General features: G+C 47.5%; 4 protein-coding genes across 5 annotated transcripts; 3 read left to right on the forward strand and 1 right to left on the reverse strand.

Moving 5' to 3' along the window:
- The first annotated feature begins 1,117 nt into the window (after positions 1-1,117).
- LOC117860081 (glycine--tRNA ligase, mitochondrial 1) lies at positions 1,118-7,027 on the forward strand. Its single transcript, XM_034743298.2, has 9 exons — positions 1,118-1,651; positions 2,376-2,758; positions 2,843-2,960; positions 4,675-4,869; positions 4,995-5,219; positions 5,402-5,461; positions 5,673-5,753; positions 5,840-6,245; positions 6,417-7,027. Exons 1-9 carry the CDS (start codon positions 1,133-1,135, stop codon positions 6,650-6,652), a joined length of 2,223 nt encoding a protein of 740 aa, XP_034599189.2. The 5' UTR covers positions 1,118-1,132; the 3' UTR covers positions 6,653-7,027.
- A 251-nt stretch (positions 7,028-7,278) lies between these two features.
- LOC117860083 (UPF0481 protein At3g47200) lies at positions 7,279-9,693 on the forward strand. The gene has a single exon (XM_034743300.2). It carries the CDS (start codon positions 7,749-7,751, stop codon positions 9,393-9,395), a length of 1,647 nt encoding a protein of 548 aa, XP_034599191.1. The 5' UTR covers positions 7,279-7,748; the 3' UTR covers positions 9,396-9,693.
- A 303-nt stretch (positions 9,694-9,996) lies between these two features.
- LOC117860082 (chitin elicitor receptor kinase 1) lies at positions 9,997-16,192 on the forward strand. The gene is given in 12 exon segments (XM_072294786.1): positions 9,997-10,014; positions 10,564-11,233; positions 11,835-11,875; positions 12,127-12,274; positions 13,011-13,210; positions 13,402-13,491; positions 14,332-14,425; positions 14,508-14,659; positions 14,736-14,830; positions 14,936-15,074; positions 15,547-15,645; positions 15,752-16,192. Coding segments are annotated over 12 exon segments (1,911 nt in total). The 3' UTR covers positions 15,917-16,192.
- A 587-nt stretch (positions 16,193-16,779) lies between these two features.
- LOC117860084 (uncharacterized) lies at positions 16,780-18,959 on the reverse strand. 2 transcript variants are annotated; one of them, XM_034743302.2, is made up of 4 exons: positions 18,644-18,959; positions 17,714-18,573; positions 17,178-17,622; positions 16,780-17,038 (listed from the first exon to the last, which is right to left on the reverse strand). In XM_034743302.2, the coding sequence occupies exons 2-4, from the start codon at positions 18,563-18,565 to the stop codon at positions 17,001-17,003; spliced, it is 1,335 nt and encodes a 444-aa protein (XP_034599193.1). In that variant the 5' UTR covers positions 18,566-18,573; positions 18,644-18,959; the 3' UTR covers positions 16,780-17,000. The 2 variants fall into 2 exon arrangements, with proteins under 2 accessions (XP_034599193.1, XP_072150448.1); XM_072294347.1 differs by having other exon boundaries at positions 16,780-17,622.
- Positions 18,960-23,740: the final 4,781 nt, after the last annotated feature.

Here is a 23,740-nt window from a genome sequence, read left to right on the forward strand (position 1 = left end):
CTTATAATTATGAAATTGACCAACCTAGTTCTCAAACTTTCTACTGAGGCTCAATTTCATCCAAGAATAGTCTTGTGTGGCGTGCCTAGTCCGTAATGGATCACACTGTGCACAAACATATTAATGGTTCCAAAACTCCTTTCCATGCAGATGCCACGCTGTCTCACGCCATATAAATAGTCAGGCTAATGAACATGTTTGGAGCTTATTCTGACTGGAGGATGGTATCTGTGGTGGGAAAGACGGCAGCTAATGCATGGTGAGCGGTTCAGCCTCCATCAAGATCAGGCCTAGCTGTTGTTTCATTAACAAAGAATTATAAGCTAGCTATGAAGAAAGGCATCAAGCTACGAGAAGGATGGAAGAAGCCTAATGAAGGGTATATTATGCTGAATATTGATGTTTCTTTTGACGAGGATAGGGGATGCGGTAGTACGGGTGCAATTATCAGAGATAGCTCTGGAGGGATGATTGCAGCTTCAAATACTTTTATCCCATATCTAGTTGATGCACCAATGGCTGAAGCTTTTGCTCTAAAGGAGGGACTAACGTTAGCTCAACATATTGGGGGTAATAAGCTGATTGTTCAAACTGATTGTATGGAGGTCGTTGAGATTATGGAGAATGCGGGATTCACTGCGAATTCAGCTGCTGCAGTTTACGATGAATGTAATATAGTTTGGAGTGGATTCCAAGAGATCTCCATTGAGCACTTGAGTAGGGAAGCAAATCAAGTGGCGCATGAGCTAGCTAGACATGCTATGATTTCTAGAGTAAATTGTATTTGGGACGATGATCCCCCTAGTTTTATTGTTCAGCTCCTATCAAACGATGTAACTATATTTGATCAATAAAGCTTGCCCAAGGGCTTTTATCAAAAAAAACATGTTTGGATCTATTAAAAACTTGGGATAAATTTAAGGTCCCAAATATGTAATTTTAGAGTTGATGTGGATCTAATTACGACCTTGGACAAGTTTAGCCATTCAAACATAAAAATTCTACTATTTTAGGGTGTGATTTGGATGTCTTACGAACTTTTCTCGCAATAAAACAAAACACAGGGGTTCAAGTGCACACTCCCTCCGATCCTTGTGCCCTTCTCTTTCATCGGTCACGGCCGCATTCATCAATGGTCTTTATGCGATTCCGCCCCCAGCTCATCTTCTCCTCACTCCTCCACTCCACCCCTAAACCCAGAACCCCGCCCGCCGCAACCCTAGCCGCCGCCGCCGCCGCGCGCCGCCGACACCACACCACCGCCGTCGTCACCTCCATGGCCGCGCCGTCGGAGGACTCTCTTCGGCGCGCGCTCGCGGAGCGGCAGGCTGCCGTGGACGCGCAGGCCGAGGCCGTGCGCGCTCTCAAGGCCGGCGGCAGCGCGTCTAAGGCCGATGTGGACGCGGCGGTCGAGGCGCTGAAGGCGCTCAAGATCGAGGCCGGCGCCGCCGCGCGCCGGCTGCAGCAGGCCGTCGGGGCGGGCGCGGGCGGCGCCGCGAGGGAGGAGCTGCGGCAGGCCGTGGTGAACACCCTGGAGCGGAAGCTGTTCTACATACCCTCCTTCAAGATCTACCGCGGGGTGGCCGGTCTCTACGACTACGGGCCGCCTGGGTGCCGCGTCAAGGCCAACGTCCTTTCCTTCTGGCGCCAGGTGATGACCACGATCTGTCTCGAAATGTGCTGAATTTTCTGTAGTTTCATCCTAGTAGTTGCTGCGCATCAACGATTATGGTATATGTGGCCTTCTGATGTGTAAAGGTGGCTGTTTTTTAGTGGTGTCCTGAGTAGAATTTCGTCTTCCCCTGGGATCTGCATTAAAATCTGTATGTGGTATAGTGATTTTCTATTAGAGCAGAAGTGCCTGCATTAGTATGTTTGATTATCGTGTATGTATTGTTTCTGTCAGCTGATGCGGGCGTGTCATTTCCTGTTCCACATTGGCAATGGTAATCTTATCAACATGTCATATCAGTTAATTATTACTAATTGGAAATTTTGCAATGGATAATCCTTCAGCCTTCCTTGGTGCAGTATGTGTTCCTAGTTCTGTTTGTTGGTTTACCCTTGGATGTGATTTGCTAGTTTTAGTAGAAACAGACTATATTTAGCTGTTGTGTTTTTCATATTGGAATAGTTTTACGACGAGACAAATTTGATGACGTTACTCCCTTCTACTCCCTCCGTCCCAATTTACTATTCGTTTTGACTTTTCTAGATTCATAACTTTTACTGTGTATCTAGACATATCATATAGCTAAGGTGCATATCAAAAGCTATGTGCCTAGAAAAGCCAAAACGAATAGTAATTTGGGAAGGAGGGAGTACCTTTGTTTTTCTAAGATTTTTAATTATCACAATTCTAATTTTTTTTACAGCACTTTGTTTTGGAAGAGAACATGTTGGAGGTTGACTGCCCCTGTGTCACACCTGAGATCGTCTTGAAGGCATCAGGCCATGTTGAGAAGTTTACTGACCTCATGGTTAAAGATGAGAAGACAGGCACATGCTACCGTGCTGATCACTTGTTGAAAGATTTTTGCAAGGAGAAGCTTGAGAAAGATCTTGCCTTGCCTCAAGAGAAGGCTGACGAATTTAAGCGTATTCTTGCCATCTTGGATGACCTCTCAGCAGAGGAACTTGGTGCAAAGATTAAAGAATATGGCATTGTTGCCCCTGATACAAAGAATCCACTTTCTGATCCGTACCCATTCAATCTTATGTTCCAAACATCTATTGGCCCCACTGGTCTTAGCGTGGGGTAAGAAGATTACCATTCCCTCTGTAAATATCTTCCTTTTGTGTTCATTGGCTAAAAGGTATCAATTATTTTGTGGGCACATAGGTATATGCGACCCGAGACTGCACAGGGCATTTTTGTGAACTTCAAGGACCTGTATTATTACAATGGCCAAAAGCTTCCCTTTGCAGCAGCTCAAATCGGGCAGGCTTTTAGGAATGAGGTTTGTGTTCTTTGTCCCATTTTCGTTGACATTCCTTTTCAATAAATGCTTAGTCCTAGTCATCTATGTCTTTTGTGCCATTTCACTTGTTACGTGCCAAGTTGCCTGCAATTGTGACATGCTTCAGTTACTCTTCATGATTTAGGCCCTGTTTGGCACAGCTCCACTCCACAACTCCAGCGACTCCAGGAAAAAAAATAGCCAAACACCCCAACTCCAAAACTCCATGGAGCTGCCAACTCCATGGAGCTGTAGTACAAATGGAGGTGGAGTTTTGGAGCACCTCTTTTGCTGCTCCAAAACCCCCTCTTTTGAACCTCCTCGTGGAGTTGGTGGGTAATTACCCACCACTGCCACTGATTACACAAAAAAAACGTTTCATCTGTTTGCCTCCTTTCCATTCTCCCGTGCTCCTCTGTTTCTTTCCATTCCCCGACGCCGGTCCGCTCGCCCGCCTAGCCCCGCCGCCAGACGCCCCTAGGCCCGTCGGCGTCCGGAGCGTCCCGCCGCCGGCCTTTGCGCCCCCCTGCGGAGCCCCGTCGCCGGCCTTCGCGCCCCCCTGCGGAGCCCCGCCGCCGCCCTTCGCGCCCCCGTGCCGAGCTCCGCCGCGGCCCTTCGGGCCCCCCCCGCCGCCGCCCTTCGCGCCCCCCTGCCGAGCTCCGCCGCCGCCCTTCGCCCCCCCCCCCCCCCGCCGCCCTTCGCGCCGCTCCGCCGAAGGCCCGGCCGCCGGCATTCGCGCCGCTCCGCCGAAGGCCCGCCGCCGGCATTCGCGCCCGTCCGACGAAGCCCCTCCGCCGGCCGCCAGTTCGCCCCGCCGCCGAAGATCCCCCGCCGGCCTTTGCGCCTGTCCGCCGAAGCCCCTCCGCCGGCCGCCGGTTCGCCCGTCCGCCGAAGCCCCTCCGCCGGCCGCCGGTTCGCCCGTCCGCCGAAGCCCCTCCGCCGGCCGCCGGTTCGTCCGTCCGCCGAAGCCCCTCCGCCGGCCGCCGGTTCGCCCGTCCGCCGAAGCCCCTCCGCCGGCCGCCGGTTCGCCCGTCCGCCGAAGCCCCTCCGCCGGCCGCCGGTTCGCCCGTCCGCCGAAGCCCCTCCGCCGGCCGCCGGTTCGCCCGTCCGCCGAAGCCCCTCCGCCGGTGAGTTGCTTGCTTGCTCCTGCGAGGCGACGGGAGCGCCGGGGCAAGGAAAAAAAGAGGAGGGAACGGTGTGTCGCGGTTGCCGGGCAGCCTTTCTGAGGAAGAAGGAGATGGGGATGGAGAGAATGACAAGTGGGACCTAAATTGGGGGGTAACAATGGCAATCCACACTAAAAATTGATTTTTTTGGAGCTGAGAGCACCCATCTAGCCAAACACCCCATTTTATTCTGGAGTTCTGGAGTGGAGCTGACTCCGCCTGGAGTTTTGGAGTGGAGCAGCTCCATCCAGAGCTGGAGCCATGCCAAACAGGGCCTTAGATGATGGTTCAGTGCATAATCCGTTGTTCTTAAATTGGTTTTTAGTTACCTGATCAATCTAGATTCGAAAATAATTTTGTTTTTATTGATATGCTGGGTGGAATCCATGCTTTTGGATAGCTTCACAGTAGGTTGTTACTTACTGTAGAGTTAGTGTGTAGAGTTAGTGATGCTTCTAAGGAGCAATTAGCAGTTATTGGCTTTGTAACAGTTGGTTAGATGTTCCTTCTTTTTTCATCTACTCACTATGTCTAGAACTTGAAATCAGATCTCGCCGCGACAAGGTCTTCTCCGAGTCCGTGAATTCACATTGGCAGAGATTGAGCACTTTGTGGACCCAGAGGATAAATCGCATCCAAAGTTTTTTGATGTTGCTGATTTGGAGTTCTTGATGTTTCCAAGAGAGCTGCAACTCTCTGGGGAGTCAGCCAAATTAATGAAGCTTGGGGAAGCAGTCTCAAAGGTTTGTATTTTCTGGCAATTTTTGTCTCGCCAATTTAGTCTCTTCTCTTCCTTTTCTTTTCTTTAATATACATTGTTCTTATGCTAGATACCGTTTCTAAACTTTCACCCTATTGTCCTTAACAGGGAACTGTTAATAATGAGACACTTGGTTACTTTATTGGAAGGGTCTATCTTTTCCTGACACGCTTGGGAATTGATAAGGGTCGGCTGCGCTTCAGGCAACATCTACCTAATGAGATGGCCCATTATGCAGCTGACTGTTGGGATGCTGAGATAGAGTGTTCTTATGGGTGGATAGAGTGCGTGGGTATTGCTGATAGATCTGCATATGATTTGCGAGCTCACTCTGTAAGCTTACTGCATCTTTTTCACACCCTGGATACTTCTTTAGGATACTAATTTTAGTCCTTCGCATACGTTGCTGTTGGAATTGAAGTTGCTCATTTTAACTACACTTGCTAATGAATTTTGTATCAGTGTCCTCTGTTTAGTGTGCTATTAATGCTGACATGCTTGTCTGCTCATCACAGGAGAAAAGCGGTGTCCCACTTGTTGCTCATGAAAAGTTTTCCAAGCCTAGAGAGGTTGAGGTGAGAGGTCATATCCAGCTCTCCAGTTTTCTTCCATAGCTACTAGCTATATCTTGTTTTCCATGGTTTAAGTTCCTGGCATCTTTTGCTTGCCCGTTTAAGCGCATGGAAACTACCATTTTGAGTACCATGTTATACAGACTTTGCCTTAATACTTGTTATTTCTGGCATTAACCTGTGCTTATATGTTTGCTGATATTCATTATTGCAGAAACTTGTCATAGTTCCCTCAAAGAAAGACCTGGGACTTGCTTTTAAGGGCAACCAAAAGATGGTCCTTGAAGCATTGGAGGTACCATGTCTTGTCTTTGTTATATGTGGCTGTAGTTTTTGAATCTCTCCCCTCTCTTACTTGCTATTCCATTTTGGTGATGGTAGGCAATGAGTGAGAAGGAAGCACTAGAGATGAAAGCTGCACTAGAGTCCAAGGGGGAGACAAATTTTAAAGTCTGCACACTTGGAAAAGATGTGGTCATTACCAAGAAGATGGTATCAATCAGCATGGAGAAGAAGCTGGAACATCAGCGAGTCTTCACCCCTTCGGTCGTGGAGCCGTCATTTGGCATAGGCAGAATCATCTACTGTTTGTTCGAGCATTCATTTTACACGAGGCCTAGCAAATCGGAAGAGGAACAGCTGAATGTCTTCCGGTTCCCTCCTCTTGTGGCTCCTATCAAGTGCACCGTGTTCCCCCTGGTGAAGAACCAGGAGTTTGACGATGCTGCTAAAGTGATTGCTAAAGCACTAACAACTGCTGGTATCTCACACATTATTGACACTACTGGTACGCATCATACAACTTTAAATACATTATCACCCTTATATTTCTATGTGATGAATTATCATGATGGATGATGGCCTTTAAATTGGAACGGACATGTAGTTCACATGATATTGTAGTATGGATTAACTATATCACTATATGTAAGCTTATGGTGGTGTTGTATTCTGGCAGCTATTTCTATTGGGAGGCGGTATGCAAGGACAGACGAGATTGGTGTACCTTTTGCTGTAACTGTTGATTCTGCAACAAACGTTACAATTAGAGAGAGGGACAGTAAGGAGCAGGTTCGGGTGGACATCGGCGAGGTGGCATCTGTTGTGAAGCAGCTGACAGAAGGCCAAAGCACCTGGGCCGATGTCTCTGCAAAGTACCCTGCCCATGTTGGGCCCCAAGGTGACCAGGAGTGAAAACCCTGGCCAGCATCATCTCCAGCCACATATTCTCAAGAAGGCGCCAGGATGGATGGTCTTCTTTCTTCTCCATTTGTCGAGAAAATTCTCTAGCCTAAACATAGCCGCTTTTGGTATTGACGTAATCCAGCAACGCAGTTTTTCCCCCATACATACATGATACGTGCTGTAGCGGTTCGACAAACTCAAGTTTGCATTTTCCCCAGTTCTTTTTTGCTCCTTCAAATGTCGTTTTCTCCATATATGGTCTCACCCATACTACAAAACTTAACCCATTTGAGTTACTTCTGAACAAGTGGTCCTTGTGTAAGGTCACACTGATACCGGGAATTGTTCAGCTACCCGTGTAATTGGAATTTGGAATTTCAGTTACTTGTCCCAGTTGCCCTGTGCTGTAGCCTGTCGGTGTCTGAGCTCCGCTGGAGCGTTGCCAGCAGGATGCTTTTGTTTGGAATGCTCGAGCTTAGCTCATGCAAGGCCGAGCTAAACAAAACAGGGCTACTAAAAATTAGTCCGATGTGCGATAATGAACTAAACATGGATTGATCCTGAACTAATCAAGGCTCATGGGTTCTACTCACCAATTAACCATTATCTGTGTAATTCGTTTAGCAAATAGTCCATGTTTAGCCCTGATTAGCCTATGCAAGTTTATCTTGATTAGCCGGCTGAAAAGCTAAAACGGCTGATTTGTTGTGAGAGAAAAATACTGTTCAGTGGCTGATAAGCTGAAGCGAACAGGTCAAGTATCCAAACAGGGTGCAAGTTTATCTTGGACCATTCTCATTTGTCAATTTTCTTAGCTACCAAGGCAGAGAGATTGTCCCAACAGGCTGTCGGACATTTCAATGAGATGCCCTTGTGCCCACGTTTGTGGCTCCAGTCCAAGCCTTTTGATGCTATTCCTTCCTTGCTAGTCCACCATGGGCCGGAGATTTTTTCCATGGCGTAGCCTATCAAAACGCTGGAGCTTCCACCGGCGTTTCCACTAGTCTAACAATGTGGCTCCGGTGTTTCCCACGCCTCTTGGCTTATTGTTTAACCCCCCGCCGTCCCGCGCTCATCCCTGAGACATCACCGCCATCCTCTTGTCATGGCCATGGAATCTCCTCTAATGGAGCCCCTACTGGACTCCAATGACCGCGCTCCGGCCCACGTGGACACGCCGGGCGAGCACGGCGATGCCGCCGCCGACGAGAGCAGCGCCGTCGTGGGGAATGGCACGGACGCCGAAGAGAGCATCGAGAAGAAGACTGTTGATGGCGACGATGATGGTGAAGAAGGGGACGAGATGTCTGCTTCCGTGCAGCGCAGGCTGGACGAGATCGGCGCCGCTGGGAACGAGGAGGAGGAGGAGGAGGAGGAGGAGGCGGGCGACGACGCGGAGGCCGACGAGATGGCGGCGCGCATGGAGCGCCGCCTCGCCGCGCTCCCCGGGAAGCCGCACGTGAGCGAGCTCTACACCATCTTCCGCGTGGCGGGGCCCATGCGCGACCGCAACCGCCACCTCTACGAGCCGCAGATGGTGTCCCTGGGCCCCTTCCACCGCGGCGCCGGCCGCCACCTCGACGCCATGGAGGCGCACAAGTGGCGGTACCTCCGCGACCTCCTGGCCCGCGGCGGCGGCGGCAAGTCCGGCGGCGCGACGCTGGCCGACTACGCCCGAGCCGCGCGGGCCATGGAGCCCCGCGCGCGGCGGCGGTACGCGGAGCCCGTGGCGCTGCCGCCGGGGGAGTTCGCCGAGATGCTCCTCCTCGACGGCTGCTTCGTGGTCGAGTTCTTCCTCAAGGGCGAGGACCGCGAGGACGACGCCCTCATCGACGCGTCGTGGGCGATGCAGAACGTGTTCAACGACCTCATCCTCCTCGAGAACCAGCTCCCTTTCTTCGTCCTAGAGCGCTTCTACAACATCGCCACCGGCGGGCTCGGCCGGGACCACTTCGTCACCAAGGTCCTCGTCAATTACCTCACCGTCGACATGGGGGCCGCGCGGGACGCCGAGCCCCGGCGGGCCCCCGACGGCGAGATCCACCACCTGCTCCACCTCTACTACCACTGGTTCCTGCCGCCGGAGGACCGGCCGGCCGGGAGCGACCCCGCCGCCGCCGGCAGCGGCAGCGGCAAGTCCGAGGAGGACGCGTTCGATGAATGGATATCGAAGCCGATGGAGGAGCGCGTGCCGTTGACGCTCCCGTCGGCGTCGGATCTGAAGAACGCCGGGGTCACGATCCGCGCCAAGAAATCCCCGCGGAGCCTCGTGGACGTGACCTTCGACCCGCGCGGCGGCGTGCTGGAGATCCCGGCGGTGGAGAGCTACACGAACCACGTGGTCTTCGCGAACCTCCTCGCGTACGAGCAGAGCCGGGGCCGGTGGGAGCTGCAGCGGCTGGTGAGCTACGTGCTGCTGATGGAGTCGGTGGTGTCCGCGGCCCACGACGTGGAGATCCTGCAGCGGGCCGGGGTGCTGGTGAAGGGGGGCGAGGACACGGCGGCGTTCTACGCGCACCTGGCCGGGGAGCTGTGCCCGCCGCCGGAGTTCGTCAACAACTGCTACGCCGACCTGTTCCGCGACGTCCGGGAGCACTGCGGCCGCAGCTGGAACCGGCACCGCGCCGTGCTGGTGCACGACTACTTCAGCAACCCGTGGACCAGCATGTCCGCCGCCGCCGCCGTCTTCCTTCTCGTCCTCACCGTCGTGCAGACCGTCTACACCGTGCTGCCGTACTACAACCCCCCGTAATTAACACCGGGACGGGACGGGATGATCAAGAATCAGGAGGAATCGGAGTACGTCACAGAGAGTCGGTGTAATAGAATACCGAGTATCGAAACATTTCTGTGTATAATAGAATAATCCAATAATTTAGCCAAGCCAAGTAATCTTTATTGAGAAGATTGCTTGCAAATGAGGCCGAGTCTGCTGAGGCACCTAAATTCCTATTTTTTTTTGTTAGGACGTACAGTTACTTTGTTAATAGTACATACAATTTTTTTTTCAATAAAAGGTAGCGGGTGATTGTGACCCGTGGAGACAGAAACACCTAGTTTCAACGGTTGTTCCTTGATTCTTTTTTTTTTTTGAAAAGGAAGTTCCTTGATTCTTTCTCCAAGTCCAGAACCCTCAAGACAGTAGCGCAGCAAAGTGGTGAAAAGAAAAAAGAAAGATGCGAAGCTCTGTCACCATGCTTCACGAGAATTTCCGATAAGAAAAGAGTCAAGAGCCTAAACAATCGCAAGTAGAGTACAGCGACGAGGACTGAGCAACCAATGTCAGATGCTTCACTGAGCATCATTATTTGTCCTAACCTCTAACGAACCACCGCGGAGGATGCTGACAGAGCATGGCGACAGAAGCCGCAGTCCCTTGAGTAAACAAGCGTCGCTTCTTCCACAACCCCCGCACACTCACGCAGAGCTGATCCCCTGATCCGGATTTAAAAACCTTCCTAATCGCAAACGGTTGAAAAGGGATTAGCGTCCAAATCACTCGGTAATCCGCCCCCAAAACATTCCCCCGAATGGAGACGCCGCCCCGTGGGTGGGCCGTGGCCGACCTGGCTGGAAGAAGCGCTCGCTGCCCAACTCCGCAGGGCAGCAGCGGCACGGCTCCCTTTGACCGCGGCGGCCGCCGCCGTTGCTGGCCGCGTCTCCGACGACCGACGCCTTCGCCCAACGTGGTGGGCCCCGCCCGTCCTCCGCCACGTGTGCGGCAAACCGCCAGGGACCCACCAGGAAGCACCCCAACGCCACGCCTGCCTGCCCACGCGCGGGTCAAACTCCCGCCGCGTTGTCGCGCTCGTCGTCGCCGCCTGCTCTGCTGCTTGCTCCTGCTCCCCCCCAAACCCACCTCCCCGCCACGCCCACCTCCCCCGCCTCCTCCTCTGATGGCTCCCAGCTTCCGCTGCTAGGGTCTCCTCTTCGCCGTCCCCATGGCGCTCCACGCTCTCCTCACGCGGCTCCTCCTCCTCTCCGCGGCGGCGTCGGCCGCGGCGGCGGCGGGGGACGACAACTGCCGCCTCTCCGGCTGCGACGCGCTCGCATCCTACCTCATCGCCCGGGACCAGAACCTCACCTACATCGCCAGCCTCTTCGGCTTCAGCGACTACCGCGCGCTCAAGACCTACAACCCGGGCGTCTCCAACATGGACTACATCCAAGCCGGCCAGAGCGTCAACATCTCCTTCCGCTGCGGCTGCCAGACGCTCGCCAAATCGCCCTTCTCCTCCTACCTCGCCGGCTCCTTCCCCTACAAGGTCGCCTCCGGCGAGATCTACAGCAGCATCGCCGGCCACTTCAACGGCCTCACCACCACCGACTGGCTCGACAAGGCCAACAGTTACCCCACGAACAATATTCCCGACACCGGCACGGTGAACGTCACCGTCAACTGCTCCTGCGGGAACCCGGGGATTTCCAAGGAGTACGGGCTATTCCTCACCTACCCGCTCAATGGCCAGACGCTCGCCTCCGTCGCCGCGAACTACAGCTTCAACTCGCGGGAGCAATTGGACCTGCTTAAGAAGTATAACCCCGGGATGGACACCAATACAAGCGGGCTCGTTTTCATCCCCGTCAGAGGTGAGCATTTGTAGCTGCTGCTGTTGGACAATTCAGTTCAATTTTAGCTTGGATTTGCCTGAAATGGAGGACTTTGTGTCCTCTGCATAGTATGTTGTCTGGTGCTTCATAAGGTTCATGGAATTGATTTGGGTTTGCTTCTGAAGGAAGGGCCACTTGAATTAGCCAATATTCCTAGTAATAGTTGCTTGATTGTGTTTGCAATTAGACGAAGAACTGGCTGAATTCGTTATGACACTGTGGTGACATTTCTAAATTGGTTGAGTTTGATGCATGTTACTGATTCTATGTGTCGGTTCATGGCTTCAATGCATGCACAGTTACTTAATTAGTAAAAATTTCCTGGTCCATTTCTGCATTCAAATTAGCTTTGTGCAATTCGATAGACAAATTCCTTTGAAATACTCATTGCATCTGCTCATGTCTGATAGTGTGCAGTTGCAGCAATAACATTTTGCTAACTTCATTCAATTAACTGCAGCTATTTTGTTGCATCTTCTTTTTTTTTTCCTTCCTGAAAATGCTGTTAGCATCTCTGCGAACTTTGTTGGATTGATCTTGTCTTGCAAAAATGGTTTAATCTTGTCTCTTTGTTCTCCAGATGCCAATGGAAGTTACCATCCTTTAACATCACCAGGGTAAGTGGTGCTGCCTGCCACATTGTCCTGTATAATATTCACTTGAATGTTATTAATCCTTGTGCACTCATGCTGATAAGTGTCCTCATCTTGTGCAGTACAGGCAGCCTCGTTCCCTTTGCAAGCTAATTATGCTTCCCTATTAAGTTTTTTTTCTAAGAAAAACTGCATGTAAGTTATTCTTGTGAGAAAAAAAAAGTGTGATTTCACTTTTTTTTACACATTTGTCAATCTCATCCGCTCGGACCAGAAAAGGGAGGTTCTGTGGGAGCTATAGCAGGAGGAGTTGTCGGTGGTGTTGCTGCACTGCTCCTGGGTGTCGTTTTATATATCATGTTTTATAGACGAAGAAAGGCGAAAAAGGCTGCCCTGCTTCCATCTTCTGAAGAATCTACCCAACTTGGTAATGATATTTTGGGCTTCTCTTTCTATGTATATTACCCTGCAACAGACAGTTATTCTTTTAACATCTTCCGTAGAAAAGCATTTATAAGCCTGATTCCACTCTTGTAAGTTATTTTTTTATCCTTTGTTCACATCAGCAACTACAAGCGTAAATATTACTACAAAGCATAAATGGCAGGTTTAAATTTGATTTCACAGATTACAAGCATCTTTTTTTTTGCACCATAAATCGCTCCTGCCAATCAGAATGCAAGCATGCAGATTGATTCATGTGCCAATCAGAACGATAAAGAGTGGACCCTGTGATCAATTAATTAGAAGTGGTGTTGGTGCTGTTGAATTACCACAAATCCTATTATTCTAGGACAAATTTTGAACGGTCAAATGCTTGTCTTCTGAGACAAAGGGAGTAGTTTTGGTCGTTTGAGGTTCTGATGCTACTAGGTTCTCAGACAGTTGACCTTTGCAGCAATTATTTTGCCTGTCCAGAAATTTGAAAATCCTGTTTGGTAAATAGAGTTTGTGACTGTATTTTTGATGTGCTAAAAGGTCTCCTGTATGTCTGAACTCTGAAGCACCCATAAATGTATCTTTTAGCACAGAGAGTTATTCACCCTTGAACATTGTGTCCTCTTTCCCCTTATTATCCTTTCTATTTGACAGTCTTTCTTATTGACAATTACAATGGAGTGGAGTTTTTAGAATCTTCTGAACTACTATTTGTTTTTCTACAGCTGCTACATCATCCATGGATAAAACTGCACTGTCAAGCAGTCAAGCTGATAGCGCTTCAGCAGTTCCAGGAATTACTGTTGACAAATCAGTAGAGTTCTCGTATCAGGAACTTTTTAATGCAACAGAGGGATTTAGCATGAGTAATAAAATCGGGCAAGGTGGTTTTGGTGCTGTCTATTATGCTGAGCTCAGAGGCGAGGTTAGTCCAAATTGTTCGCAGTTGCATGGATAGTAAACGTATGAAAGTTGGAGTGCATTTTACAAACACATAAACATGTTACTGCCTTCCTGCAGGGGTCTGTGCATAATAGCAAAATAATATACATTCTTAATCATTCAAACATTACAAACTGTTCCTCATTTGACATGTTTTGCTTTGGGTATCTCCAGAAAGCTGCCATAAAGAAAATGGATATGCAAGCTACAAATGAATTCCTTGCTGAGTTAAAGGTTTTGACACATGTCCATCATCTAAATCTGGTTAGTGATTCCTTTGTTTTTTTTTGTTGCTAAAATGGCATATTTGATATTAGATTTTCCTCTTAGGTTTCCCTTTTGTTTTCCTTTACTTTCTCACAATAAAATAGTTAATCAGAATACACTTATGTTTGTAGAAGTTGCTGTCTGATGAAACTTTTTAATCTAAGTTTCAAATTTTAACTTCAAATACACGTTATTCTGAAGTACTGCAAAGCAATCCTAAATTTCTAATTTTATATTTTAACTTGTGCATAATTGTTTGTACTTGCATTTGTTATTTTTTCTAGATTGCAGTGCTCTCCTTTTAATTCTAATTGCTCTCAAATAGAAAAGGTTCAGACAGAATAAAAAAATTCATGTACATTGTAGGTGAGGTTACTAGAAAAAAAATTAATATCCTAGGATAAATTATTAACTTCTAGCTGAATGTCAGGTAGTCAAATAAATCAACTTTTAGCTGAATGGCAGGTGTCCCTTACTTTAGGAAGTAGGAACTCTGAGGAGCACAGTGGTGAGGGTTATATGCCTAGATAAAGTGCTTTGCTGTATTGCTAACTTTTACAATTCTAAATTTCACTGGGAAAGAGTGCAATGAGTTTCAATATCTGTTCTGGATGAGATTATGTGTTATATTACCCATTTATGATGGATGTCATCACCATTGTCATGATGATTGTGAACATCAGTGTCTTTCACATCATTGTACATGAGTCTGGCGTTTTTCTTGTTATCCCTGTAGTCCAGTCTTACGAACAGTCATATGATTTCCTTGTTATCTTCATTCAGATTAATCCTTATATTTTTCATTTTGCTGCCGTTGTCAATGTTTATCTCACACAGGTGCGCTTGATTGGTTATTGCATTGAGAGCTCTTTGTTCCTTGTTTACGAGTTTATTGAGAATGGGAACTTAAGTCAGCATTTGCGTGGAACTGGTGGGTACTGTGTTGCCTCTTATGGTTGTCTCTGCCTGTTCTGATGCTTCCTGCAAATTAATCTCCATACACATTCATATAGGTTACCAGCCTCTGTCTTGGGCTGCCAGGGTTCAAATTGCACTAGATTCAGCCAGAGGTCTTGAGTACATTCACGAACATACTGTTCCAGTGTACATACATCGGGATATCAAATCAGCAAACATCCTGATAGATAAGAACTACCGGGCAAAGGTTTTGAATAGTTCATGGATTTTTTTATTTATAAATGTTTCCCCTACCCTTTGTGTAATAACTGCCTATAATCCAGGTTGCAGATTTTGGTCTGACAAAACTTACAGAAGTTGGCAATACATCACTGCCCACACGTGGAATTGTTGGTACATTTGGTTACATGCCTCCAGAGTGCGTTCCTTCGATGTTTCATATGCCATCCTGTATTTGTGCAAATTGCAGAGTAACACTATCTCTGTGATGAATGTTGACATCTATGGGACATGACATTTGCAGATATGCTCGATACGGCGATGTTTCTCCAAAGGTTGATGTCTATGCTTTTGGTGTTGTTCTTTATGAACTTATTTCAGCCAAAGAAGCTATTGTGAGATCAACTGAGTCTTCTAGTGATTCGAAGGGATTGGTTTATCTGGTAACTGTTCTGCTAAATCAACTTGTTTATGTTCTGCATCTAGGATTCTAGTTTGTAGTGGTCCGCCTCCCATTCTCGTTTAGTGAAATGCCAGAGGTCCTTGCCAATTTCTCAAGGAAAGAAAAACTTTCTGCACTTTTGCTTCACTACCATGAGGGTAGTTGTTAATTGGCTTGCATTAGCTCTTAGTAAATCCATTCTTGAATAATTTTGATTCCATCGTCTCATTCTTATAATGAGGCTTTATTTGATCTTCCATTTCTCATTGTGGTCATGCGCTCATGGATGTTTCGGCAATATACAGCAGAGCAGATGCTGGATTTTGTTGTAGCAATCATATGTGTAACACTTGCGCTTTCAAAGCTATAGTACAAACATTGGATACTTGGATTGGAGTAGTACAAGCGTTTCCTGCTTGAAGCAATAACATAGGTTTTGGCTGACTCACTGATCACCTTTCTGAAAACTACAGTTTGAGGAGGCTCTCAACGAACCGGATCCAAAGGAGGGCCTTCAGAGGATGATTGATCCAGCCCTAGGAGAGGATTACCCCATCGACTCCATCCTCAAGGCAAGAATCACTCACAGACTGCGCAATGCTGCTGCAGAATTACCTTTACCTTCTTTGCTATGTTTCGCAAAATACAGCTGCCTAACACATGGTTCCCCTTGCGCAGATGACCAGCCTTGCCAGGGCGTGCACGCAGGAGGACCCCAAGTCGAGGCCCACTATGAGATCCGTGGTGGTGGCGCTGATGACATTGTCATCTACGAGCGAGTTCTGGGACATGAACGCCCTCCAGGATAACCAAGGTCTCGTGAACCTCATGTCCGGGAGATGACTGCCCCTTTTGTAATTGTAGGTTGCCTGCCTGCCCCTTGTAATTGTACATTTAGGGCTGATTTGTGCCGCCAGAGAGGAGGACACCATGTCCAGCGCCACTGTAGGTATTCACATTTGATTTCTTCTGTCGGTCTAGAATGTTTATGTCTCGTGTTGGTTTCTTCGTTTTTGCTCTTGGAGAGCCGGGTGAGTTGAGTCCAGAGCACATGAGTTACCTGTAAGATTTCTGATTTTACACGGGAATGCAAATAAATGATCCTCTGTAGATAGATAATCCCTGTTGTTGTGTACCAACCCATCTTATGGTGTTGTCTGTTGTATTATTGTCATGTGCCATGGTATGTCCTGTGTCTTGTGGCAGAGCATGGATTTCAGCAGCAGGTACCACACATCTACGCTCAGTTCGTGTGTGATGGCGACTTCACAGAAAGGGACACGCTACATTTGATTGGGATTACACTGAGATGGTTTGTGTGGACTGTGGAACATAATTAATTGCCTTTCAAATTAAGCTTATGTAATTAATTGGCTTACACGTTTCAAATTAGCTTGTCTCCTATTTTGTTTATTCTCATTATTTTTGTCCAGTCCTTCCTCTTTATTTCTTCAGTGATATATACCTTCAATTTTGCAAATTCTTATTTTTCCTTTCCTTTTGGTTTTTAGTTCGTTCTGCCCTTTAGATTTCAGAAGAAAGAACAAAAGGTGGTGGTTTTTTGTACGCAAGGCGTGCTGCTCCTACGCATTCCCTAACATTCAGGGTTCAGTAACACCACGCCTTTCAATTTTCACAACAGAGCAATGGAGCAGGAAAAAAAAATAGAAAAGGAGTGGAATGCAACAAGAGCCGATCAAAGGACGAAGCCGAACCAGCAAACTCTGTACCATTGTATCCACCTGGCTTGCTTGCTCAAAGGCCCATACAAATCTTATTTATGCGCTGCACTCATGCTAGCTGCGAGATGCCAATACCGCACGAGTGAGGCTGACACACAAAGAGCGACGGCCCTGTCCACTCCCTAGTCCATACACAAACACACCACACGTAGTACTAGCAGTATCAGGGGGGCTTTCTGAATCTTTCACTGCTGGTAGAGCGACAGCCATGCCGGAACGCACCCTGCGAAGTTTGAACACAATGAAAAAGATGTTATCAGAACCCATGCAAACAAACCACTCGCAAGGTTCAGAGAGGAAAGCAGCAATTTTTGTTTTTCCAGAACGTACGAGATTCAGAAACAGGTAGCTTCCTGACTCACATGAGACCGGGAAGCTGAAGCACAGCGACGGCAGCTGCTGCTTCTCGGGAGCCGGCAGCTGCTCCTGCTCGTCGGCGACGAGGATGTAGAAGTGGCCCATCACCCCCGTGTGCTGCCGCTCGCTGCTGTAGTTGGACACCACGGTCAGCGCCTCGCCGCCGCGCACCCTGGCGGCGCCCCCTGGCTCCGGGTAGCACGCCGACATGCCGACGACGTAGCCCGCCTCGTTCCCGGCCTCCTCCCCGTCACCGTAGGCCGGGGTCGACCGGCACAGCAGCCGGCCGTCCTCGCCGTGCAGGGAAGTGCCCAGGCCACCGGTGTGCTGGTGCCCGACGGCGTAGACGACGTCGCCGCCACGCGGCAGCACTTCTTGGGTCACCTTCACGTCGACGCACTCGTTTCTCGCTCGGTTTTCTGAGCTGCATGCCTCCACCGTATACTCCACCTGCGAAATCAAGCAGGCTTAGCAGCTCCACCTGCTAAAACCTTTTGCAGGATTTATTTACATACGTATATAGATAAATATATATATGTACCTTGCACTCAGGCTCAGATTTCCCCTCGAGCATCGCTCGATCGGTGACGTCGAGTATGTAGATCCTCACCGGCACGACGGCGGCGTCGCTCCAGTCGAGCCACATCACGGTGTACCGCAGGAACAGCTCCCGGGTCTCGCCGTCGGCGAAGCCTTCCTCCACCGCACACCGCGCCTGGTCGTGGCAGCAGCGCAGGCCGCCGGCGTAGCCGTCGTCGTCGTCGTCCTCGTCGACCGTCACGTTGTAGAGGACGCACCGGCACTCGGTGCACCCGAGCCTGTCGACGGCGCCGCGCGTGTCGATGGCGTGCACGGTCAGCGACCACCGCTCCTCGTACCCCTCGGGCGGCGCCGCCGGGTCGCCGATCTCGATGCCGTAGGGGTCGGGCACCCACGTCGCCGTGCGCCGGGTCTCGGAGCCCAGCCCGAAGTACTGCCCCAGCGCGCCGCCCTTGCACACGCCGGAGTTGGCCCGCGGGATGATATTCTCCTGCCCGCCGCCGCCGCCGGACGCGGCGTAGTAGGGCTCCACGAGCCAGTGGTGGAGGTACGTCTCGTGGAGCGGCACGGGGGCGCCGCGCACGTCGACGACCTCGCCGTTGAAGCTCTTGAGCGCGACGTGGCCCCGGGGGAAGGCGATGTCCGTGTACCACTTGTTGGAGACGGAGCCGGGGCGCAGGGTGAAGGCCGGAGACAGGAACGTCCTGGATTTCAGCTGCTGGTGGTAGCCGTGGCCATGGCCTCTCGCGTCGTCGAGGTCGAGGGTTTGCGTCGTCGGAAGGGGCGCGGTCGACGTCGTCGCGGCCGTGAACGCGATGATGAGCAGCACAAGGAACAACGGAGACATCTTCATCTCTTCGCCTGCCAAAAAAAGAGCTGGCCATTGGGGGATGCGACACAAGGAAGCAGAGAGGAGGAAGACGAAGCATACCAAGCTACCGCCGCAGCTGAAGCGAAGCGAGGAGCCGAGGAGGAGGAGAACCGTAAGCTGAGGCGCAGAGTGTGAAGTCCCCGCCGCACCTTATATAGGGCCGCAAGGGCCACGTCGCTGCGCTTACAAGTGGCCAAGGGCTAGGGCATCGATGACGCCATCACCTCATCGTGGCCGGGATCCATGAAAGCGGCATCTCGGCAAGCTCGCTATGAATGCTTGCTACATGGACATGATGGGTGCACGTGTGTGTGAAGCATCTGCATGGGCTGTGACGCTGTGTTAGATTTTGGTTTTTGCACGTCGTCATTTGTAGTTTTCCGCCATCATCTACGTTCTGCAATGTTTTTGGGGAGCGATTAGCGTATGGTATTCGTCGACCGTGGTATTTGTGTTGTCGTTGCGGTAGTGTAATGTAAGCTAAAACATGCTTAAACCCGTGTGCGTGCGCCCGGATAGACCCGCGATGTACAAAACTTTTTCTTCTTAATACAAAGATACGCGTATTCACGAAAAAAAAGGACTACAAAGACAAGGAGGTAGCAGCCAAAGTCCAAAAGCAAAGTTGATCGCACGTGTACTACACTTTACTGAGATTTCAAAATTGATATTAGTATTTATACACAACTTATTATATAAGGAAATCAACCATGCATGAGCTAGATCAAAGTTGGAGCTCATGCATGTACTGAGATTTCAATACATATTTGCACAAGTGAGATCCAGAGTATTATTGTTTTTCAAGCTGAAAAAAACTACAAAAGCTTGTTGGAAAAAAAACTATTCATGCTACGTTCCGTCACTCTCTTTCAAGGAGGAAGAAAAGGGGATTCAGCTACCCCGGGTAGGTAGCAATAGCATCACATTCAGCTACCCCGGGTAGGTAGCAATAACTATGTACCTGGAGAACGTACCTGGAGAGTTGCCGATTATATTAAAAAGAAGATGCATCGTCACATTCCTTAGCATAAGGGAATCAAAAGATGCTTAATCCACTCCCTGGATGTGAAAGTTGTTAAACTTTTTAGAAATGAAAAAAAGAACTATTACCAAATGTGAATTTCCTAGAGATTGGTTTTGTAAATGCATATATACATTTTTGCTTCATGCATAAGATTAATAGTTACCTGCCAAGTTCTGCAATCTACACATTAACTAAGACTTACTCATATGTCCCAATCCAACACTCTCCCAGTAACAATAAAATGGATACTGGGATATCCCCATAAATTAGTTATTGGCAAACATTTATTGGAAGACTGCTGAAGATGCTCTAAGACTAGCTATATCATATGAGATGGAGGTTTTGTAATTTTTTTCCATACATGTTGAGAGAGGCTGAAAGAGATTAATGGAAGACTTATTTGACCTTCTTTAACTATCTCGCTGCAGAAGGCACAATTAATAACCGTGGCACCTCATCTCTGTAGGTGGCAGTAGGAGTGGGCACTTTTAAACCGAAACCCCTCAAAAAATACTGAAACACTGTTGCTCGTATTTTTTTGGATTTATTTTAAGATTTAATCGGCGCTATTCTTTCAGTGGTAGGTGACGTGCTTGTCGACAGCAGGCACCAGTGGTTTCATTGCCGGGCGAGCTCGATCCCCATGATGGTCGCGAGTACAGCAACAGATGCTTCATGGGTAGGTGGACCAGCTCCAGCTCCAGCGCCTCGTCGACATCTTAATCTCTTTCCCCGTTGCCCCCCCCCTCTCTCTAGCGAATTGCACCCATGTTCTGCATAAATCAATTGATTTGCTTTGATTTCTATGTGTTTGATCTAGGGGAGGTTCAGACCGGGAGAAGATAGAGGTGAGGTTGTCTTCCCTTTTTCATCGATATTTGCTTCATGTGGTGATTTTGGCTCCGCCCCCTGCTTAAATTGACAACCAGTCTGTGGGCTTGATTAGTTTTCTGATATTTTTGATGTGATGCAGTAGGGAGTGAAGATCAGAGAGCTCTATGGAGGTAGCGCACGGTGGCACAAGTCATCTCTTTGCTTTTCTTTCCCCTTTGATTTTGCATGTTTGCCTCTTTCTCTTTTGTTTTGAGTTTTTTTCAGAGTGAATTTTTCATGCACAGAGTTTTGGTTCTAGACAGCATGGAAGGCTTGGTTTACCATGAAAAGCCTATGTAGATTTTATATCAGAACATCATGTTCTTCTTTTTTAATACGAGTTTGCTCTAAAATGCACAAATTAAGCGTTTTAGCTTGGGATGATTTTTACGGTCAATATAATTGCATGGGATGATTTTTGTTTTTCATCCCAAATAATGCATGCCACATGATGTCCAGTTCTACTCAACCTGGAAAGCTTAATCACCTACTTACAACCTGACTGCATGTGGTATAGAGGGCATCATGTAAACAATTTTTTAGTCAAGATGCAATTCATACCCCTAAGTACTGTCAATAATTGCTAAAAATAGTAAGGCGGGTGCTCTCTAATTTGGTTGGTTTGTATGACACAATACATACCAGAGGTGGTGCCTTTTTTTTTCAATTGAAGTTTTTCCTACCAGTAAAACTAATTCAATTTAGTATGCACTGAACCCAAACTCAACACTCACCTGAACCCACACAAAACCCCACCTGAACCCAATGTGTTATGTGCCCTAAACTAACTTTTTTCAGTTTCTATGTTCAAAACAGTATACTACCTTCTTTGAACATGACTTGGTGATAGAGAACAGGATCTGAAGACTTATTATTTATATTAGATGATAGTCTCTTAGTGGTATAAATTACCTCTGTGTTTGTTTCTTTCTTATTTCAAATTTTCTTATGAGTGTCGAGAAATTTATATATTATAGCTTTTGCTGAGAAGAATTGAGTTGGATAGCATCGATCAGCTTGTGAAGCAAATATTCATTTTTTATTTCTACTGATTCAAATTCTTGTGTGGTGCTAGGTGCTAGCAGATGAGGCGTGGACTTGTTTTTGATATGGTTAGATGACATATCCTTCATGGTCACACAATGCTTTGTCCATGATCTAATTTGCTTAGAATTTTTCATAACTTTCTTATGAGATTCCAAAACGTTGCTTATTGTAACTTTGATTGCAGAACTATGTTGAATAACTATACCACTAACTTGAAGAAACTAGAGTTCTTGATGGGTTGGAACAAGGGTGAACACACATGGTAAAGGTGGGTGAACTCTGTTGAATGTGTTTTTGTGTTAGAGAGGTAGTTAGTTTTTGCATAAACTCCTAAATATTTTTAATCGATGAATTACTCATGCTCTTGTATGACTTCTTGTTTAGTGTAGTACAATAGTATGAATGTTTTTTTATAGCAGTAGCTATTTTGTGAGTTAGATGTGAGTGGTTTATATTGATTAAGAAGAGGTTGAGGGTGAGTATATTGTAGGGTACGGTTGCTCTGGGCAAAGTACTATTATTAGTTAGGCAAAGTACTATTATTTGTTAGGCAAAGTAATAATTTTAGTTAGGCAATATAGTTGTGTTCAACAAATGTTTGACCGGCCACACAAGTTTCCCACATGTAGATTGAACCTTTATCATGCGTACAACATTTAGATTCTGGCTGAAAGCATTTTTTTGGTTTTCAAGTTAATGGTGAACTGTGTGACACTGAATCCGTCAAGCCATGTAGCCTTAGCAAGCTGCAGAAAAGCATTCACTATGGTGAGTGAGTACCATCAATTAGCATGTTTGACACTTGTAGCTGACACTTATTCTCATTAGGATTCTGCAATAGAACTAGAACTTATTATACATGTATTGTTACCCCTTGTTAAAACTTAAAACTGAATGTATTAGAAGTATGTGGACCCATTTATTAATGTCTAATTTGATCAATTTTAGTCTGTTTAACAGTGCGGGCTCACATACAACTAGCTAGATATCTAGAAACTCTTTGGTTTGATCTGTTATTGCTCTTTTTTCAGTTGTTATTTGCTAGGCAAAAATACTAGTAGGTTGTGCAATTCGAGCTCACGTACATTTTCTTATGTTATGCCTCTTGGTGCTAGCAGTGTGGGATCACACAAAGCCAATAGCCAATGGTGCAACCAATCCATGCATATGGTGCTAGAGGATCAGGCGTGAAGATTTTGTTTGGTATACATGTTAATGATAGTTCCCTGGTTGTAAATGCTTTTTTTCCGTATTCAAATGTACTCATGATTTTTAAAACTTTGTTTATGGGTTTTCATAAAGTTGCTTATTGTATCTGTTGACTTGGATTAGCAGCATATAAAATACTACAAATTGCATAACCTGGCCGCATAAAAAAAATTACTGCACGTAAAAAGAAATGTTGATTACCATTTATTATGCAGTAAATACATGCAGCCGGTAGGAAGCATGTCATCCTATTTTTCTGTGTGGATACGTTGCGTGCCCGTGACTCTTTTTACTGCGCACTGGGATAGGATAGAAAGCTGTCAAGCTGGCATGCTAGAAAAGGAATGCCGGCAGTGCAAGTTTCGCCTCCTTTCTAAGGAGGTGTTTGATACCCGGATTAAATTTTAGTTTCGGTCATATCGGATATTTGCACACTAATTTATTAAATATAGTGTAATGATAAAACTAATTGCATAAATGAGGACTAATTTGTGAGACAAATCTATTAAACCTAATTAGTTCGTGATTAGCTCATGTGGTGCTACAGTAAACATGTGCTAATTATGGATTAATTAGACTTAATAGATTCATCTCGTGAATTAGCCCTCATTTATGCAATTAGTTTTATAATTAGTTTACATTTAGTCCTTTTAATTGGTATCCAAATATTCGATATGACTTGAACTAAAAATTAGTCCATAGATCCAAACATCTTTTATAGAGGCGGCTGTACGAAGGGCTGGGCTTATATTACAGCGGTTGTAAATTAGCCGCGTCCTTATTTTTCAAGGCATCGTCGTTGCTATATATTCTTCCAAATTAATAATTTTTTCTACCGGTGGCAGCTTTCAATGCCGAGCCGAGGCTCCTCTTGATGTCCAACCGCACGAATTAAGGTAGGGCGGCCAATTAAACCGAAAGAAGGTGATGGACACAACAGAACTGAAGCCCATTAATCTTCCATCGAGAAAGGCGCTTCAATTCCTCGGCATTGCCATTCATTC

Source organism: Setaria viridis, chromosome 6 (genome assembly GCF_005286985.2).
Source record: "Setaria viridis chromosome 6, Setaria_viridis_v4.0, whole genome shotgun sequence".
NCBI lineage: Eukaryota > Viridiplantae > Streptophyta > Magnoliopsida > Poales > Poaceae > Setaria > Setaria viridis.

What these genes read in the sequence shown, in the direction of transcription:
- LOC117860081 (XM_034743298.2), top strand. Translation starts at nt 1,133, where the DNA reads ATGGTCTTTATGCGATTCCGCCCCCAGCTCATCTTCTCCTCACTCCTC. An exon ending in TCCTTTCCTTCTGGCGCCAG is followed by an intron (nt 1,652 to 2,375) that starts GTGATGACCACG and finishes TTTTTTTTACAG; the next exon opens with CACTTTGTTTTGGAAGAGAA. An exon ending in ACACATTATTGACACTACTG is followed by an intron (nt 6,246 to 6,416) that starts GTACGCATCATA and finishes GTATTCTGGCAG; the next exon opens with CTATTTCTATTGGGAGGCGG.
- LOC117860083 (XM_034743300.2), top strand. Translation starts at nt 7,749, where the DNA reads ATGGCCATGGAATCTCCTCTAATGGAGCCCCTACTGGACTCCAATGAC.
- LOC117860084 (XM_072294347.1), bottom strand. Translation starts at nt 18,565, where the DNA reads ATGAAGATGTCTCCGTTGTTCCTTGTGCTGCTCATCATCGCGTTCACG. An exon ending in AATCTGAGCCTGAGTGCAAG is followed by an intron (nt 17,623 to 17,713) that starts GTACATATATAT and finishes TTGATTTCGCAG; the next exon opens with GTGGAGTATACGGTGGAGGC.